The sequence below is a fragment of the Thrips palmi genome, unplaced genomic scaffold (genome assembly GCF_012932325.1).
Source record: "Thrips palmi isolate BJ-2018 unplaced genomic scaffold, TpBJ-2018v1 HiC_scaffold_1, whole genome shotgun sequence".
In the NCBI taxonomy this organism is placed as follows: domain Eukaryota; kingdom Metazoa; phylum Arthropoda; class Insecta; order Thysanoptera; family Thripidae; genus Thrips; species Thrips palmi.
Genome location: NW_023144620.1, coordinates 8,123,295 through 8,143,413, shown reverse-complemented (window position 1 = coordinate 8,143,413; position 20,119 = coordinate 8,123,295). Strand labels below are relative to the sequence as shown.

Here is a 20,119-nt window from a genome sequence, read left to right as displayed (position 1 = left end):
GCCAGACAAACTTGGCAAATCCGGCATCGCGGCATGATTGGCCAGGACGCGCGGCGAGGCTGGCAGGGCTGCTCCAGCAGCGCCAGCAGCGCGCAACTGCATGCTGCACTGCCAAACCGAGGACAACACTCACGTTTCCGCCGCGTCTTGGGGGACGTGCTGAAATGTTGGCACCCGTGCGCGCGTGTTAGAGAAGCGTTTATTACCCCTCGAGGGGCCCCACTGCCCCACTCACAGCCCCCGCGCGCCCCCAGCCCGCCTCCAGCCCGCCTCCAGCCGCCTCCGGCGCGACCCTTTTCCAAGAGGCTCTCGCGATAACTTGGACCCGTGTCAGTGAATCCTTCCATCCGAGCCAACCCGGCGAGGCCGGCCAGGCTGGCGGGGCTGGCGAAGACGACCGGACCGGGCGACGCGAGGGGCGCGGGGAGCGCGGGGCTGTCTAAGCGTTTTGACGGCCGCCCAGGGCACCCTGGGCCCCGCCGCCACGCCGCCACGCCGCCCGGCCGTGGGGTAGGACGGGCCGGACGAGGCTCGACTTGGAGAGGCGTCGCGCCACGCAGCCCCGCGCCACCCCCACCGTCAGTCAAGTTACTTTTGCCCGTCAAAGAGGAGTGTACTTTCCGAGTTCTCCCGCCTCCCCCCACCCCGCCTCAAAGGCGCGTGCCCACGGCGACCCGAAGGTGCGCGACGTCCGCCAGAAATCAGAGGAAGCCTCCCTTAATCCGCAGCGATTGCCCCTCGAGTCGCGCCGCGTTATCGTGATGGCAGTGTGGTGGCCGGCGATAGCGGCGATAGCGCACGTGCGGAGAGAGGGCCTGGCCGCCGTGGGCCGCCGCCTCCGGGACCGTCTTCAAATTGGATTACGAATTAAGACCCCGCCAATTATCGCTCCCCTGTGGCCCTGCCAGCCCCGCCAGCCCCGCCGCGTCAGCGCTGGACAAAAGAACGACGCGATTTGAACGTCCAGAGTTTTCTTCTTTTTCGTTTTTCCGGCCCAACCCGGTGCGGCTCTTCGTCGCCTCATCGTTCCCGCCAGCTTGTTTCCCACTCCCATCAGCACACGAGGCCGCAGGAGGCCGACCCGCCATTTTAATTATTTTCAAAAATCCTGCCAATCAACGCGTCAGAATTATTTTCGCTTTTCATGTTTCCTCGTGGCCCTGGTCGGCCCTGAGTGGCCCGGGGCGGTCGGGGGTGGCATCATCACGGCTCCCTCCTTTCCACGAAAACTACATCAAAAGAGCGACCGAATTTCGGCAGCGGCTCGCCTCTTTGCCACTTTTTTGGCGAGCAGCGCGGGCAGCGCGCCGGACGTGTCGGGCACGAAGCTAATTGGCTAGCTGCAGGCAGAGTCATGAAGGGAGAGTGGAACGGAGTGGAATGCCCACTCGGCCACTGTGCCGCCGGCCTCAGCCGAGAGTCGTTTTCGTCGCTCTGTCTCTCTCGCACTCACGGGGCGTTCTGATGCGAGAGAGGCACAGCGACGAAAACGACTCGCGGAATCAGTCTGCAGGACATACGCGGCCGAACTCCACACCCAGTGGCGCCATCAGTCATTCCATTTGGTCATTGCGTTTGGTTCTCCTTGGCAGATGAGCGCGCCTGAGGCGTCCACCGCACCGGACCCCAGCCTCGCCGCCCTCGCCGCCCCCCTCCTGCCCCGCCGCCCCCGTGGAGGCGGCCCCGGGCGGAGGGGCCCCGCGGGGGGTGCTCATGAGCCCCGAGGGCTACATCGTCTCCTCCGTCATCCTGGCCGTGATCGGCGTGGTGGGCTGCCTCTGCAACGGCGTCGTGCTGCTCATCTACTTCAAGGACAAGCAAGTGAGTGCGAGAGGGCGGCGGCAGCGGGACACTGGGGAAAAAAATCATTCGGCTCCACCTGAATGTCTTACGAAGGAATTTCCTAGGCTATGGCACAATCCCTTACGAACGTAGCCGTTCTCCGTATTTCGGAGGTTTTTCTGTGAACTTTACAATGCGAATGCAAAAGAGATTCGTATTTTGAAGAAATTGTTTCATCTTATGCTAAGCTAGCGCCTTATTTACTGTAACATTGGCTACAATTCCATCGTAAGACATTCAGAGTGTAGAGTTCGAAAGTCTTGCTATTTCACTTTGCTGTAGGTGTATAGTAATGATAATAATTTAGTTTGTTGTTTTTATTTTTACAACGATACGCGACGAAAAAGTTAAGGCACATTTTTAGCAAACCGCGTGTACGATGTAAAGTGTTTCCCCTCAGAGGATGACGAGAGCGACGGCGAGTGGACACGGGGAGCACGCTGTGCACGGGCATCCATATTCAATGGATTTGCCCTCCGCCCTCCACCGTAAAAGAGGGGGGGGGGCTCTTTTGAACTCGACCGCCGCGTCCCTGTAGGGCGTGCAGCACACCGGGGCTAATGCACGGCTCAAAAAGTTGCCTTAAATTGAATCAAGTTGTTTGGTTTCAGTTCATTTTTAGACTCCAAAGTGACACGGCACGAACTGGGTCGATTTAACAGGACTTTTAAAAAACAACGGCTGAACTTCAGACAATATTTCAGTGCTGATTGCCTTCGTTTCACCTTTTCTTCTTTCTTTTCGACACCTCCTCGGAACAAACGGCTATCTCCAAAGTGAGTGCAGACAAACGGCTATCTGTGAAAGTGCTGCAGACAAACGGCTATCTTTTTGACCCCCTGCAGACAAACGGCTAACTGTTTTCTCCACTTCCCGAGTTTGGATACTTATATATTTACAATCAATTGAGCCTGTCAAATTTGACCTTATCCAACAGATGTCAAAAGTTTGTCAGAGCAGATTGACACATAACATGAGTCTGTCACGTGCGTCTAACCTGAGAAAAACTCAAGGAACCCGGCCAACCCTAACCTCTCCCGAAAAGTCAGTTAGCCGTTTGTCTGCAGGGGGTCAAAAAGATAGCCGTTTGTCTGCAGCTCCTTCACAGATAGCCGTTTGTCTGCACTCCCTTTGGAGATAGCCGCTTGTTCCGACGAGGTGTCGTTTTTTTTTTTGGGGGGGGGATGCGAATGCGCTGCGCACTGCTTCCACGCTGTGCCGCGCCGCATTCCGGAACGTTTTGGCGAGACCCACACACACACTGTAGTACTGTAGTCGCATCGAGCGTGACGGTGCACCTCTCGGCCCGGGGCGCCCTGGGGCCGGCGGCGCGGAGGGACGGGCCCGAGATCCCGAACTAAAAGAAGTAGGTGGGTGGGGCGGTGGGTCTGCACGCGTGGCGGGTTGGCCAGGCAGAGGACGGGAGGTACAGGACTGCGCAAGCCGCGAGGCCGCGGGGCTGCGGGGGCATCAAAGCCTGCTTACGCCAAGAGGATCAACTACTGGCTGAAAAGCCCCCGCAGTATTCCTCCGCGTTCGACTCGAGATCTCGACCCGAGCTCGAAGCCGACTCCACTCATACTGATTCATCCGTGGCCGCCATACACGCTGTGGGGGTTGAAGGCCACCACGTGGTCGGGCCAGGGGCGCAACAGCACTGCGGTCAGGCTGCGGACGTTTGGAGTCAATCACTCGTACTATCGGCAGGGCACCGCTCCAGAGTTTGTAATTGTTTTCGATTTGTTTAGATCAAAAAAACAGTAGTCTGGTCTAGTTTGAGGGACGGGGATTTAAACCAGTGCCACGAACGATAGCACTCTTGCGATGAAAGCGAGGGAAAGGCGCTTTGCGGGGCTCGCGTGAGTGCCTCTGTGTGTATATGTGTGTGTGTGAGCGTGAGTTGGTGTGCCTGTGTGAGTGCGTGGGTGTAGCGGAAAAGAGACGCGTCTGAAGCCTGTCCCTGGCAGACAAGCAGCGCGAGCAGGGCAAGCAGGCTGCCGCGCCGTAAGCTTATTGCAGCCTCGGCAGGCACCCGCCAGTGACGTGGCGGTGGCGTGGCGGCGCCCTGCCAGCGACCCTACTCGTCAACAAGCAGTGCGTGGGGCTGTCCGGACTGGCTGCCATCAATTATTGGCCGCAGTTTTGCCGGTTTGACGGGAAGCATCGGGAGCACACGCGAGGGCGGCGGGGAAGCCTGCCTCTGCCTGCCTCGGCCCGCCGCCCGCCAGTCTGGCGGCGTTCATGTCCATGTGCGGCACTGCGGTGTGGCCACTGTAACTCTGTAACGGCTGCCACCCCGGAGGGCCCTGCCGCGGCCCTGCCGCCCTCCGGGACTCGGCGCCGGCCCCGGCCCGTTACGCCACCGCCACGCACTACTTGACGTGGCGGAGGGCCGGGGGGCGGAAGGGCCAGCCATGTCACCCGATACCTGTCAGTGAATCAGGGCAGGTCGTCCGCCCCCCGCCTGGCCCCGCCCCTGGCTTGGCCCCTCACGTCAAAGGTCGGGACGGGGCCACGGCATGACGGGCTGCCAGTTGTTTTGCCCGTCAGCCCCCGCGGCTTTGCGCTGTGCGCAGGGCAAGGTGCCACCCGTCGGTGAAGTGCTTTCGTCCGTGCTTTTCGACCGAATAACCCTTCGACAAGGCCAGCCTGCATCGCACTGACGCCGAGCCGCACTGTTGCAGCTGTGGACTCCGCTCAACCTGCTCTTGCTCAACCTGGTCATCGGCGACTTCTCCGTGTCCATCCTGGGGACTCCGATCACCTTCTCCGCGTCCCTGGCGCGCCGCTGGTTCTTCGGGGACACCATGTGCTCGGCGTACGGATTCTTCATGGCCCTGCTGGGTGAGTCCACTGAGCCGCCGCTCGGCCGCCGCTCGAAATCCGGAAATCGCGTCGCGAGCCCCTCCCCCCTCCCCCGCCGCTCCCTGGGGAACGCGCATGTTGTGTCGCGCTGGCGCACGCTGGCGGCGCTCCCGGGGGAGCCGGCCTTTTGTGGGGGAATCCGCGCGGCGGAAGGGACGCGGGGCCACCCTAGAGTGCCGCAACTGGACGCCGCGCCGCGCGGGTTCCCGGCCGTGCGGCCACTTGGGCGAGTCTGGCCGCGGAGCTTGCCGCGCGTCTCGCGAGATAAGGTTGCCCCCCGTCCGAGGCCCTCCCCGGCGGGGCCCGCCCCCTGCGAGGTCGCGTGCGGCGCGGCGATCGCCGCGATGGATGGCTTTCCGTACGCAGGCCGGCCAGAGAGGCCCAGGGAGGCCCAGACCACCGTAAGTGCCACGGCCGAGGCCTAGAGTTGCCGCCCGGCCGAGCGGCCTCCACTTAGCCTGCCGTTCGTTACACGGTCACTCCGTGCGCTCCGTGCCGGCCGCTCGTAAGTCTCGGGACGAGCCAACAGCCCTGCCGTGCCCTGCCGTGCCCTGCGAGGACCGATTATGAACAAAAGAAGTTTCCGTCTTCCAACGCCACCGGCCAGACGCCCGCGTATTGTTTTCGGTACCATTGGGGCGGGGAGGGGCGGGGCGGAGGGGAGGGGAAGGCAGCGCTGCATTTCGCTTGGCCGGCCATTTTGTTGCGACGCCGCGGCGCTCCTCGCGAACCTGGATGGGATTGTCATCGCACAGCGCCAGCAGCACCAGCAGCGCGCAGCCGGACGGCCGGACGTCAGCGGCAGCCTCTCAGTGCTGCGCGCCAAACGAAACAATGTTCGGCAGGCGGGCGGATTGAAAGCTGCTGGAAGCCGGCTTTTTGTTGTTGTTTCATTTCGCTGCTTCTCGTTCTTCTTTTTTTCATGGACGAAGGCGTTTTATTTTGCGGAGTTCTCAATGACAGCGCGTGGCAAGTGCCCGATCCGGGGCGGGGATCCGTCCGCCCGCACGTCCATTGTTCGAAAAGGGCGCTCTCCGCGTTCGGCCGTTCGGGTTCGGCCGTTCGGATTCGGCCGTTCGGGTTCGGCCGTTCGGATTCGGCCGTTCGGGTTCGGACGCACTCATTGCTCGTGAGTGCCTGTCCTCCTGGTATTCGCAGGCCCGGTCTGGTCGGTGCGCCAGAGCGGGTTCGAGGAGTGTCTGCAGCCGGCCGGGGCCCATGGAGGGCGGAGGGCGGGGTGGTCGGGCTGCCAAGTTACTTTTTCCGTGGCCGCGCAGTGCGCGCCGCGCGCCGCGCGCAGCAATCAGCTTTTCATTTCGACTTCCGGAGCAGCGAGGAGCGAGGCGCAGACGCCACGCCCGGCCACGCCGCCGCGGCTATGGCTTTCACAGGCAGATTGTTGGGTCGACCCGTCCGGCCGCGCCAGGTGCTCTTTGCTCCTGCACACCGCGCCCTGGGTGTTCTTCTGCCGGCCAGGGCCCCCGGGTCAGTGGCCACCAAATGGTGGTGTAGCAGCCGTGGTGGGCCTGGCATGGCACCATGGGCAGCCATGGAGGATCGGGGCCCTTCAAAAATACGCCAGAGCACCCCGAAGGAACTCGGCACTGGAAGGGTAGGGCTGATGGCAGCGGCGGCTCGGCCAAGCGTGCGGTGCGCGCAGCTCAGCGCGGTGCGTGGCGCTGCATGGGTTGGTGGTGGCTGCCTGGCAGTCAGTGCACTCGAAATCGTGCGCGAGGCGTTGGCTTCATGACCGCGAAGAAAAGGAAGGCATTTATTTTTAGACTTTCTGAACATGAGGAAATATTTCACGCACTGAACTAGCTGCTGTGGTGCTCCGCAGGCATCACCTCCATCTCGACGCTGACGGTGCTGTCCTTCGAGCGGTACATGATGATCAGCAGGCCCTTCGGCGTGGGCGGGCTGAGCCGCCGCGGCGCCCTGGGCCTCATCGCCGCGGCCTGGCTCTACTCGCTGGCGCTCACCGCGCCGCCCCTCTTCGGCTGGGGCGAGTACACCAACGAGGCCGCCAACATCAGGTCAGCTCAGTTCATTTATCATATGCTTATTTTTTAGGCACGAAGTAGCCTTATAGTATACCCAGGACTCAGCCGGCTCGAGATTTGATTTGTGTGGCCCTTTATGCATTTCGGAAGTTTTCTATACGATTTTAATGAGATTTTGCAGACTAGTAGAACTTTGAACGCTGATTCTGATGTTGAAATCTGGTCAAAAATTTGGTGGCCAATTTTGAGAAATTTGCTGTCAAAATCGCCGTTTCCATGGCAAAACTCGACTCGTCAAAGGAAAAAAAAGGGAGTGGGGGGAGCCGAGCCGGGGCGGACCAATAGCGGAGCTTCTTTTTGGGTCTGTACAGCTTACTCCAAAAGCTGAAAAAGCAACGTTCGAAATGAAAAATTTCTTTGACTGCAGGTAGACAAGATGCAACAATAGAATTGGTGCCGGTTCGAACGCAGTTTTTCGGGTAGAACTATCCAATAATACTTCTTGATTGGAGTGTTTTTGGACATGCGCAGTGTTGTTGTTGTGATTCAGTTAGCACTAGGACCACTTCGCTCCACCTCGCGACTTGCAGTGCTCATGTTCCTCGAACAAGACTCACCCGCGTTTCGAAACCATCCCTCCCGAGTTTATGAAGTTTGTCAAACCAACCGTCGTGGTGTTGATACGTTGTAAGGGAGAACTATTACACAGAATTGAAGAAAACATGACTAGAGAACCATAGCCTTTTGAAACAAGCCAAACAATTCAACGTCCACAACAATGGAGGGGCAGTTTTAATGCGCGACTGCTGGCGCTTTCAGCTTCGCGATTTTCGCAAGGGCGCAGACGCCGAGAAAATAGTTGCCAACCCGAGAAAATTAATTTACTGACTTCTTTCTGCTAAGAACATTTTAATCATGATGGACTTCAAAGATGTTCCATTGTCAGAACACTGCGGAATACATTAGCATTGGAATTTTTTGAATTTACCAGCATTTTGATTTCTATTTATTGTCAAGTTTAAATTTCGACGGATGGCACATCGACCACATTGGTAAGTACCACTGCCATTGGTAGTCCCCTGAGCCACAACTTCACAACACCACTTCTTTTCTTTCTCCACACTCTTACACAATAATCAAATTGACTTCGTGACTCCTAGGATTTCTTGAAATCGTATTTTTTTTTGATCCGCCTACTTTTCATTTGTTCAGCGAAAACCATTGGTTGTAAGGAAAAGACAGGCCCCTGAATTCGCGATTGTCTCAGTCGAAGCTCCGATTTCGGTCGGTGACGCGTAGCGCCTGTGGAGTCGAGGGTAGGCAAGCCCGCTGCTCAGGGATGTCCGGCGGGTCGGCCTATCCTGGACTCCGCGGGCGCTTCGGCCACCACGCGTCTCCCAGGCAGTGCTGCCACAAAAAAAATGAAGTGAAAAATTCTCAGAATGCGCGACAGGGTTGCCAACCTCAGCCTGTCTCTAAGGCAATGACTTCTCAGGAGCAAAGCCCGGATGTGTCCCAGTGTAGGCTGAGGTCGGCAACCTTTCCGTCGCCGCGGCGTCTTTGGAGGCGACACTGCTCCCTGACGCGTCCGACTTGCCTTCCAGGCGCGAGCCTCTCGCCGCGTTGCGTCGCCGTGACGCTGACACGCGGGCCTGACACGCAGGCCTGACACGTGACTCGCTCCGCCATAAACGGATTGGTTTGCAGCTGCTCCATCAACTGGGAGACGCAGTCCAACCACTCCACCTCCTACATCATCTTCCTCTTCGTGTTCGGCCTGCTCGTGCCGGTGGTGGTCATCGTGTGGTCCTACGTCAACATCATCTTCACCATCCGATACGTGAGTGGGACTGCACGGGGCTCTCTAGCGGGGCCCTACCGAGAGCGTCATCGCTGCGTCAGCCCCGCACAGTGGGCCAGAAAGCCGGTGGAGGCCGTCAAAATCCCGGACGCGTTTTGAGCTCCAAAGTCGCTGAATGGGACTCGAACCGAACGTGTGACCCCACCAATGGATTGCTCTCAGAACGAGGAATCCAATGGTGGAGTCACACGCCCGGTTCGAGTCCCTTTGCACTCAGCCGTCCGGTGGAGGCAAGCCGAAGCAACCCGCCCAGACAGTGTGCCTCCGTTTTCCCTTTGTTGTTGCGGCTCTTTCGCTCCGGAGTTGCCGCGCTTTACAATTGGCCTTCTTTCGGACGCCTCCCCCGTGCGCTTTACAATTCGTGGGACCAACTTTTCGGCCACGTCTCTCGCGTCTCTCCCCTAGCCTGTAATTGCCTGCCCGGAGTTGGGGCTGATTCGGAAGAACAGCGTCGCTCTGTCTCTCTTGCGCTCGCAGGGCATCTCGTAAGAGTGTGAGAGAGACAGAGTGACGAACACTGCGGAATCAGTCTGCTGATAAGTAAGGTCCCGGAGGATAGTAGCAATAATTTATAACAATTAATTTGTTTAGTTGATTTGTTTTGGCTGGTTTGAAAGAAAAGATTTTGACAGCGCGTGTTGTTAAATCACAACATGTTGACTGGTGGAAGTTTTACAAATTAACGACAGTCGATATCGACGTCACGAGACGGAACACAGCTGCACTGTAAGGACTCGTGGCTGCAGTCTGGCTGGTGGCCGCGATGACGTTCGGCGCGCTTTCGTCGCAAACAGCATAACCGGGGCTATGCGCGTGTCGGAACGAGGAAGTGTGGTTGGTGCGTCGGGCGCTCGAGGAGCATTCCACCGAGAGCGAGGTTCACGGGGTTCCTTTGAGCGGCCGGCGGCCGGGCGGCCCCGCCAGGACGCGGCTTGCCGTGACAGCGATCCTTCGGGACGCCTCGCCTCGCTGGCGTCGGTGTGGCCGTGCCATGGCCGGGCTGGCTCCGTCGGCACCCTGCCCGGGCCCCGGGGGGACCCCTGACGAACCCCCGGGCTGTACGGGCAGCGTAGTGCGAGGGGAGGGGTTGGTCGAGCGGGGCAGTCTTCTGAGTCTTCGAGTCCTGCACAGCGGAAGATCGAGAGATCGAAGAGAGGAGGAAGCAGTGACAGTGGAACAGGGCGGAAGTGGAGGCAGGGGCAAAGGAGTGGGAGATCGGGCGTGCCCGGGCGTGCCGTGCATACACAGCATCACCTAGGGAGGCCACCTGCGAGCATCCGCGGAGGCAGCCCCGAGGCAGCTGCTGGAGGGGGCGGGCTGAGATATGGCCCCCAGGCCGTGTCGTGGGGCCCCGCTGGCGCGCTGGCCTCACGCTTCGCGGTGGAGTGAGCATCAAGGCTGCATTCCACACCGGTCTGTCTCACTCGCTCCCGTGGCGGAACCCTCGCGCCAGGGAGACAGGGAGCTGACTTACAGTGCGCAGGAACAGCCCTGTGTGTCGAGCACGCCGCTGGCGTCAGGCGGGTTTGAGAGTTGGTACACCCGGAAAAGCTGTTTCTTGAACCAAGATAATGATCAACCGAATTCGATTGAATTCTTTAAGTAAACTCACTGGCTGTCCATTTTCTTGGACGAGAAACGGAGTTTTCGGGTGTAGTGACGCTGCAGGCGGCCTTACCTGCCCGGCTCGGGCGACCCTACCTCTGGCGCCACCCGCCCGGTGATACAGGGCAGCAAACTAGTCCCCCGCCGGCCGTGCCCCGCGAGCCGTCGAGACAGCGCGACAGCGCTCCCGAGTTGTTGTTGGCCAAGTTCTTCGACGGGACTCATCCCGCTGAGGCTGTTTCGCCGTCGCCCCGCGTCAAGGCCCTGCTGCGGCGGCAGCAAGGCAGCAACTTGGCGGCCCGACAGCAACTTGGAGCGATGCAGCGAATCGCGGCCGACCGGCCCGCTTACCCCGTCCGCCTTGTTGCCTTGCTTGTTGCAGAACACGATCCGCATCGGGCAGGTGACGCGCGCGCAGCAGCGCATCGGCATCATGGTGGCCCTCATGGTGGCGGCCTTCCTCTTCTCCTGGACGCCGTACGCCGGCTTCTCGCTGTACGCCGCCTTCGGGGACCCCAGGAACATCGGCCCGGGGCTGGCCGTGGCGCCGGCGCTCTTCGCCAAGAGCTCCATCTGCTACAACCCCTTCATCTACGTCATGCTCAACACGCAGGTGAGGCTGGCCTTGACCCGCCCTGCCGCCCCGGCCGGGACCCTGGCCCCGACCCTGGCCCCGTGCCGCGTGGCCCGGCCAGCGGTACAGTAGCGTCCCTGCAGGGCCCAGGGCCTGCAGGGCCCGGGTGGCACGCCGCGCCTCGCCCTGCCGAGCCGCCGCGCTGCCGTGCTCAGCCGGGGATGGGAACTGAAAACGTCCATGCAGTACTGTATAGCTAGCGCACCTGCAGGGCGGAGGACGGCCTGCCCCCGTGGGCCGCAAGGCGATGGAGGCACTGGAGGTGAGCCCCGGCCGCAGCCCCGGCCGCAGCCGCGGCGGTCCGGGCAATGGGCATGCATCACAGAGGCAGCAGTAACACTTTGCGTCGCCCTCCTCCCCCTCCCCCCTGCCTGCGCGCTGCGCTGCGCTCCGAGCGGGGAGCGGAATGTAGCCCTTTGCTAAGAGCCGCCCCGCCTCGCTGTTCCAGTTCCGGGCCTCGTGGAAGCGGCTGTGGGGCAGCCACTCTTGTGACACGTCGCTGGAGGCGGGCGTGGAGCCGTCCGTGCCCGGCGAGGTGGTCGTCACACAGCAGACGACGGCGGGCTACGCGTCCCCGGAGACGCCGCTGCGGCGGCCCAACACGCCGCCGCCGTCGTACCGCCGGCAGCGCAAGCTGGAGCGCCTGCACCTGCTGCAGCAGGAGCGCGCCGCCGCCAACAACAACAACAGCAGCAGCAACGGCAGCAGCAACAACAACATCGTGCGGTCCGTGGTGTCCAAGAGCGCGCCCGCCTCGGAGGGCGCGCCGACGGTGCACTTCCACGCGGCGAGGCCGGCCAAGCCGAGGCCGCGGTCCGCGCCGCCCAGCACCGCCAACCTCAGCGACTCGCTGGACGACGACGACGCGTCGCGGACGGCCAAGCGCGGCGAGAAGCGCGCCAAGGTGAGTGGCGTCGCCCTGTCTCTCTCGCACCTACACGGGACTCCCCACGAGTGTGACAGAGACAGAGCGACGGAAACGACGCTCGGAGTGAGACTGCCGCCGGCCTGCCGGCCGCGTCGCTACCCCTCGCAAGCGGCGCTCTGCGGCAAGGGGTAGCGACGGCCATGCCGTGCGCCGCCGGCAGCGAATTCAGATAATGGCCGGCACATCTCGGCTGGGGCCGTGGTAACGAGAATGGATCGGGGTGTCGATGCAAAATGGATGGCGCGTGGCGTGGCGGCGTGGCGGCGCGGCCCCGGCCACGGCGAGGTGCCGCAGCGGGGTGGCGGATGCAAGTGGCGTCTCGTTGGCACACAGTGGGCCAGAAGGCCGGCGCAGGCGGCCAGCTCAGGAGTCGCTAACAGGACCCGAACCGAGCTTGTGACCCCCACCAACGGATTCCTCGTTCGGAGAGCAATTCATTGGCGGGGCCACACGTTAGGTTCGAGTACCGTTTAGTGACTCTGGAGCTCAAAACGCGTCCGGGATTTTGACCACCTCCACCGGTCTGCTGGTCCACTGTGTGGCGGGAGCGAGTGGCGCCATGGCACATCGGGAGCCGAATCTGAAGCATCAGCGCGGCAAAAGTTGGACTGGCCGGCATTCCGTCTGGGCCGAGATGGGCCGACTCGGTTATTAAATCGCAAGCCGCTGCGGAGACGAGGCCGAGGACGGTGGAATGAATCCGCATCCACACTGTCAAACGCCGCGGATCCGCGGACATTGTTAATCCCGCGAATTCCGCGCATACTGCGCATATCTGCGTCCCTCCCCGAGTCCCCCTCCGAGTCCCTGTCGGTCTTCGGGCGTGTGCTGCCTGTACGGTGTAGGGGACTCGGAGCCCCAGAGAGGGCAGGGCAGCCGCTACAGCGACCTCATCATTCTGTTTCCTCAATTTCGTTTCTTGATACACCGAAATGGCGAAATACGTTTCCTCTCGTTTCCCCTTCCAGCTCCAGGAGCGGCAGCGGCTGCGGCAGCTCAAGGAGATGGCCCGGAAGCAGTCGCGCTACGAGCGCCAGCTGGAGAAGGAGCTGGAGCGGCACGAGCGCGACCTGGACCTGCAGCGCGAGAAGCAGGAGCGGCTGGAGGAGAAGCGACGCCGCAAGGAGGACAGCCTCAAGCGCCTGCAGCAGCAGCAGTTCAGCGCCAAGTTCCACCCCGCCTGCCTCGTGGCGCTGGTCACCGACCCCCGCAACAACGCCGTGCTCTCGGTAACCACAACACTTCGACAAGTATTATTTTAAAACCAAACGCAATTTTCAAAAAAAAATCATCAAAACATAAGAATTTTTTTAAGTGGCAATGTTATGATGAACTAAGGTTTTTTTTTCTGGGAAAACTTAGTGAAAGCGACGGGTTAGTTTCCTTGACAGACTCCTCGCCCGCGGGGCAGGGCCGGCGCGGCGGCGCAGGGCGCTCGCAGGCACAAGTTCTAAGTCCTCTTTGCCGCACTGCGCGCCGCCATGCCGCGCGCTGACGTGGCGCTGCCTGCGCTGCGCCGCGCCGCGGACAGCCCGGCGTTATTTCATTCGTGCTGTGAAGTGAAGTGACTGGCCGGTAATGCCCGTTAGGCGCCGTTAGGAAGGGATAAGGGCGACCGGGGCGGGGAAACTTCCAGTGCCGGTGACCGACTCGCTCGACGGGGAAAGAGGAAAAGCGCACTTTGTGATTAAGGAGCAAAAGCACGCGGAACGGCGGCAGGCACAGTGGGCCAGAAGACCGGTGGAGGCGGCTAAAACTCTGGACGCGTTTTGAGCTCCAGAGTCGCTAAACAGGCCTCGAACCGAACGTGTGACCCCACCAATGGATTCCTCGTTCGGAGAGCAATCCATTGGTGGGGTCACAGATTCGATTCAAGTCCCATTTAGCGACGCTGGAGCTCAAAACGCGTCCAGAGTTTTGGCCACCTCCACCGGTCTTCTGGCCCACTGTGGCAGGGCGGCACGGCGGGCTGGCGGGCCAAACACGCAGCGCCCCGCGTCCCCGCCCGTCTTTGAGGAACGACGCGGCGCCGGGCAAGGGGAAACTACTTTGAATTTTGGTGTACATGGCCGTGAATTTCATGAATTTTTTGAAATTTTTGCATTTTTGTTGAATTTTTATGAATTTTGACAAATTTCAATGAATTTTAGTGAATTTTCAAGATTTTTTTGAATTTTGATGAATTTTTTGAACTTGGCTGCAGTTTTTGAATTTCATGAATTTAGATGAATTTTTATGAATTTCTCTGTTTTCTAATGGAATTTTGATGAATTTCAATGAATTTTTGGGCTTTTGATCGCCCAGGCCATCTAGGACAGTGGTTCTCAACCTTAGGGTCGCGACCCCAAGCGGGGTCGCGAAATTTTTTTAAGGGGTCGCGGCGATGCTGGGGTCGTGTTTTAGGCCGATTTTAAGCAGCCACTGCGTCTGATCCGAAGCGGGCATTTTGCTCCCTCAGCGGGCAATCGGTCTTTGGACCTTCCTTTAGCATGCCTTTGTTACGGAGTGCAATTATCAGTCTTAGTTTGGGAGCAGTATAGTCTCGAAGTTGGCCGAAACGCTCAGAAATGTCTATGAAAAATCGTGTTTTGGACCGATTTTAAGCAGCCACTGCGTCTGATCCGAGGCGGGCATTTTGCTCCCTCAACGGGCAGTTGGTCTTTGGACCTGCCTTTAGCATGCCTTTGTTACGGAGTGCAATTATCAGTCTTAGTTTGGGAGCAGTATTGTCTCAAAGTTGGCCGAAACGCTCAGAAATGTCTATGAAAAATCGTGTTTTGGGCCGATTTTAAGCAGCCACTGCGTTTGATCCGAGGCGGGCATTTTGCTCCCTCAACGGGCAGTTGGTCTTTGGACCTTCCTTTAGCATGCCTTTGTTACGGAGTGCAATTATCAGTCTTAGTTTGGGAGCAGTATTGTCTCAAAGTTGGCCGAAACGCTCAGAAATGTCTATGAAAAATCGTGTTTTGGGCCGATTTTAAGCAGCCACTGCGTCTGATCCAAGGCGGGCATTTTGCTCCCTCAACGGGCAGTTGGTCTTTGGACCTTCCTTTAGCATGCCTTTGTTACGGAGGGCAATTATCAGTCTTAGTTTGGGAGCAGTATTGTCTCAAAGTCGATCAAAACGGTCGCAAGTGTCTTTGAAAAATCGATGTGACTATTTTGGTCAACTTTAAGACAATACTGCTCCCAAACTAAGACTGATAATCACACTCCGTAACAGAGGCATGCTAAAGGAAGGTCCAAAGACCAACTGCCCGTTGAGGGAGCAAAATGCCCGCCTCGGATCAGACGCAGTGGCTGCTTAAAATCGGCCCAAAACACGATTTTTCATAGACATTTCTGAGCGTTTCGGCCAACTTTGAGACAATACTGCTCCCAAACTAAGACTGATAATTGCACTCCGTAACAAAGGCATGCTAAAGGAAGGTCCAAAGACCAACTGCCCGTTGAGGGAGCAAAATGCCCGCCTCGGATCAGACGCAGTGGCTGCTTAAAATCGGCCCAAAACACGATTTTTCATCGACATTTCTGAGCGTTTCGGCCAACTTTGAGACAATACTGCTCCCAAACTAAGACTGATAATTGCACTCCGTAACAAAGGCATGCTAAAGGAAGATCCAAAGACCAACTGCCCGTTGAGGGAGCAAAATGCCCGCCTCGGATCAGACGCAGTGGCTGCTTAAAATCGGCCCAAAACACGATTTTTCATAGACATTTCTGAGCGTTTTGGCCAACTTTGAGACAATACTGCTCCCAAACTAAGACTGATAATTGCACTCCGTAACAAAGGCATGCTAAAGGAAGGTCCAAAGACCAACTGCCCGTTGAGGGAGCAAAATGCCCGCCTCGGATCAGACGCAGTGGCTGCTTAAAATCGGCCCAAAACACGATTTTTCAAAGACACTGCTGACCGTTTAGGCCAACTTTGAGACAATACTGCTCCCAAACTAAGACTGATAATCGCACTCCGTAACAAAGGCATGCTAAAGGAAGGTCCAAAGACCAGTTGCCCGTTGAGGGAGCAAACTGCCCGCCTCGGATCAGACGCCGTGGCATGTTAAAGGAGGGGTCCCGTGGGGTCGCGAAATTTTTCCTGGGGGTCGCGGAAATTTTTGGCTTCAAATTTGGGGTCGCGAGCCGAGAAAGGTTGAGAACCGCTGATCTAGGAAGCATCCAAGAAGTCGGGTGCAACGTCCGCGGGAGTCTGTGCCTTCATCGCGCAGTACGGGTTGGTCCATCGAGTGTGTCGGATCCCTCTGTTTCAACCGACCCGTTCGGCCGGACGCGTTAATGCAGGCGCTTGGATGCTCTGCTATACTCGGCGCCCCACCGCCCACGTCTGTCCGTCTTTCCTGCGTGAGACTTGGAGAGGGTGTCAAATGCGATCAAGAAAAACATTCGTTTGTTCATCCCTATGTGTGAATGTATCGGCGTGTTTCCGTCGCGTTGCTTACACGCACTCACTCTACAAATCAAAGAGTGTACATGGTACGCTCTAACTGGAGCATGCCTGCAAGCACGCTCTAGCTAGCGCATGCCTGCCAGGCATGCACTAACTAGTGCATACATGCCATGTACACGCTAACTGGAGCATACATTTACTGCATAAGGGATAGGGAGTTTTCTGCATCAGGAAGCGTGTACATGGCATGTATGCTCTAGTTAGTGCATGCTTGGCAGGCATGCGCTAGCTAGAGCGTGCTTGCAGGCATGCACCAGTTAGAGCATACTATGTACACTCTTTGATTTGTAGAGCACGTGCGCTCTCTGAGCGGCCGGGGGCCGTCCGAAACACATTCCAGAAGGATCGAGAAGGTTTTCTGTGAAGAACAGAGGACCATCCCCCAAAGAAATGACACTGTTAATAGATGTCCCCGGCAAGGTCGAGGAGCCCGGCCGGGGGAGGGGGAAGGGACCGGCGGCGGAGGCGGCGGTGGCCAGCCTGCACCACGGGACGCCATTCATTGACACCGAGCCTCCTTCGGCCGCTGTGCCTTCAAAATTGACCCACAAGTTCCAACTCAAACAAAATTTTGGACCGTATAGAGGCGCAAAAGACGCTTGTGTAGTTTTAAAAATTGTAAAATTTAGGGAAATACTAGAACACCTGTGCGTCGGTAAGAGTCAGAGTAGTAGCGCCAACACACCGATAGCGGGTAGCCATGCTCACTGTGGCACTCGCGGGCTGCAGCGTTAGCAATCAAGAGAGACCTCCTCCCCTCCCCCCCTTCCCCTCACAACCACACGGTCTCCGCGAGGGCTCTCCTAACGTTTTCCTACGCTTAAATCATGCATCCCATGGTAAATTAACGAAAATTCATTGAAATTCATTGAATTTTAGTGAGTTTTAATGAATTTCAGTGAACGTTGACACATTTTGATGAATTTTGTACACTTTTTGAATTTTTGCACTGCAATGAATTTTATGAATTTCAGTGAATTTTTAAAAATTTCGATGAATTTCAAAGAATTTTGGTGAATTTTTTAATTTTATGAATTTCACTGAATTTTTTGAATTATGTTGAAGTTTTTTTGAATTTGCATTAGGTGTACACATTTTTTCGAAGTAGTTTCCCCTTGGCGCCGGGCTCCACCGCGTGCCGCGCGGCCCGTGCTCCGGAGGGAGAACGCTGAAAGCGGCGACGTTTATCCTTCGGAGGCACTGCGCGGTCTAGGGCCACGTGCCGCGCCGAGTCGAAGCCTCACTTGCAGGAAACCAATTAGCATGAATGCGGCCCGCAGGCCCGTTCCAAGGCCCGGCCCCCAGACATCGGCATTGTTTTTCCCGGCCGGGGATTTTGCTAATGAACACTCCGGGCGGTCGGCGGGACCTGGCGTCGCCTGGCGCTGACAACATGCGTCACGGAATAGGCGCTAGGCCTGGCCTGGCCTGGCCCTGGGCGGAGGGAGCGACCCAGCGACCCCGGAACCCCGGGCCCTGAATCCGAAAGCGGCGTCCAGAGAACAGAGCGCTGGTGCCTGGGGCTGCCCAATGGGGCTGCCTTTGTCCGACTCATGCGACGCACCGTAGAGGTTCAAGAGACAGGGCGACGAGATGGCTCCTCGGAATCTCCGGGCGATGTCCCCCGGCGGGCGGGGGAGCGCCTGCGGAGTAGGCCAGCCCGCCAGACACGCGCGTCGCGGAGCTGCCTACTCGGCGGCCAGCAGGCGCTCCCGAGTCCTCGCCGACCGGGCCTAACCGGGCCCAGAGCGCCACCCCAGTGACAATGCTCGTGCTTGCAGGTGAAGATGGGCGACGGCGTGAGCCGGCACAGCGGCCCGAGCTTCCTGGCGCGGTGCTTCGGCAAGCAGGACGCCGCGGGCAGCCGGCGCGGCCGCGGCCTGGAGGCGAGGCGGTCCCGCGCCGAGGCCGGGCGCGCCGAGGCCGGCGCCGACGACCTGTCCGTGTCGTCCGTGGACTGCAACCAGGGCATCGAGGTGTTCGAGGTGGAGATCCGGCGGGGCGACGCCAACCACCACCAGCGGCAGCCGCCCATCGAGTCCGCCCTGTGAGGGCCTGGCCGCCTGGTCACCCTTGGCTAGACTAGGCGGCCGCGCCCTCCACGCAGCCCGCCAGCATTGGGCTCCACGTGAGCGCGCAGTGCTCCGCCGGGGAGGACGGCAAAGAGCCTGCTCGTCCTGCCCCGCCGAGCACGGCGTCGTCACCGAGCTCCGCGTCGTCGCCGAGCACCAAGCCGTCGTCGAGCACCACCACGCCGAGGCCGCCGCCGAAGAACTCCCTCAACAGAACAGTTCCTCCAACACGAGCCAGTGGGATTTTCGTGGTCGTTCCCGCAGGGGTTTCCGTAGGGGACGTGCTTCAGTGAGTTGAAGAAGCAGTGTAGACTCCAACCAAACAACTAAAAATTAATTCAAATCGACTAAAGCTGTTTTAGTTGATGTTATGCTGTTGCATTTTTAGTCCATTTGATTTCATTTTTTTGTAGGGCGAAGGGAAAGGGCCGTATCGCCGTAGACTTGTCACTGATTCGACGTGGTTGAGTGGATTTCTCTAAAGTCTTTCTGGCCAGAGGGCCCGGCTGTGCACACGGTGCGAAACGGCGCTTTCCTGTTCTTCCAACCGGGACACTCCGGACTTTCTTTCTCCGTTGGTCCCGTTATGACAACCTACGAAGCCTGCTGTTTGGTGCCTTCGTTTCGAAAATCAGACGAGCCATCAGTAGGATTTTTCAAAACTGTGTGCAATAAGACTGGGTGAAAAGGAATAGTGTCAAAAAGGTCCTCGGGTATTATGCTCCAGAACTTGACGTAGAATTAAAATTGCCCTGTGATAGTAGTTGCCTCTCTGTCGACCGATCCTATTCCCGTTCCCGAAAGTTTTTCGTATTTCGAGGACAGAATCTCAACTTCATCTATGGATAAGCATCGGTCTGTGATAATGAAGCTCCGCAAGCCACACTGGTAAAAGCATGGCGTAACGTAACGCTCACGCTCGTCTTGGAGCGTTCAGGCCAAAATCCCTCAGTACTCTTCGAGAAGAGCGTCACCATCACGCTCAAAGAAAAGCACCTCGTTACGCCGTAGTTTTACCAGAGTCTAGTTTGTTGTTTCTGCCGTTATGGTTTATCGGTGGGGAGATTATTATTTTTACCGTTCTGTGATAGTTGATAAACTTTCCAAAGTTATTATTATTCAATAAGTTGATAACTGACGCATCTGCCTGAATTCGTATTTTGGGTCACCATGATGGTCCTGACCTGTCGGTCCACACATGGGCCTGCCAGTCACGCTGCAGGCGTTCGGCAAAGTCAGAGAAGCTGGGATCTTTTTTGGAATGAAGAGCACAAAGGATTAGTTAATGTAAGTTAATTTAAATTTAGGCTTTTACTCCGCTTGTAAGCCAGCTTGGCAAAAGCAAGAAAAAAATTTATTCTTGATTGTTTGTTAACAATTTAATCTATGTATAGTAGTGTTGTTAATAGTTTTGTGTGTTTTAAAATTTAATTCCAGTGTGGCTTGAGACTTTTGACAAATTAAAATCTTGCTTTCAGTGACTCAGTTTTGTTTTCATCATGTTTTACAAAAAAAAACTTGAAACACGATATCTAATTGTTGGGTTAGTTCTTTAGAATATGATTTTCGGACGTGGTTAACAATATGGATCAAATGGATTCGGATGTGTGGGGATTCTAGTCCACTTGAGCGCGTCAAGGAACTTGGTCTGCTCTGGTAGTTTGAGAAGTCGCGCAGAACGTCCACCTTGTTGGCTTGTTCCAATTTGCGTTGCGCGCTATTTCTCGCGTTACTGTTCCGTTAGTTTTTTATCTTTTTTCTCTTTACAATAATATACTTGTAATTTGTGTACATATGCCGCAGCTGTTATAGCAGAGATTTTTCGAAGGCAAATATTTAGTTGC

The 20,119-nt window shown here is 57.6% G+C and overlaps 1 protein-coding gene across 1 annotated transcript; it reads left to right on the top strand.

The window, feature by feature from the left end:
• Positions 1-1,707: 1,707 nt before the first annotated feature.
• Positions 1,708-19,722, top strand: LOC117643605 (pinopsin-like; the record flags this gene model as incomplete). The annotated part of the gene is made up of 10 exons (XM_034382589.1): positions 1,708-1,821; positions 4,527-4,686; positions 6,548-6,743; positions 8,418-8,550; positions 10,559-10,789; positions 11,259-11,404; positions 11,639-11,714; positions 12,707-12,967; positions 17,985-18,070; positions 19,713-19,722. Coding segments are annotated over 10 exons (1,413 nt in total), but the record flags the coding sequence as incomplete, so codon positions are not given.
• Positions 19,723-20,119: the final 397 nt, after the last annotated feature.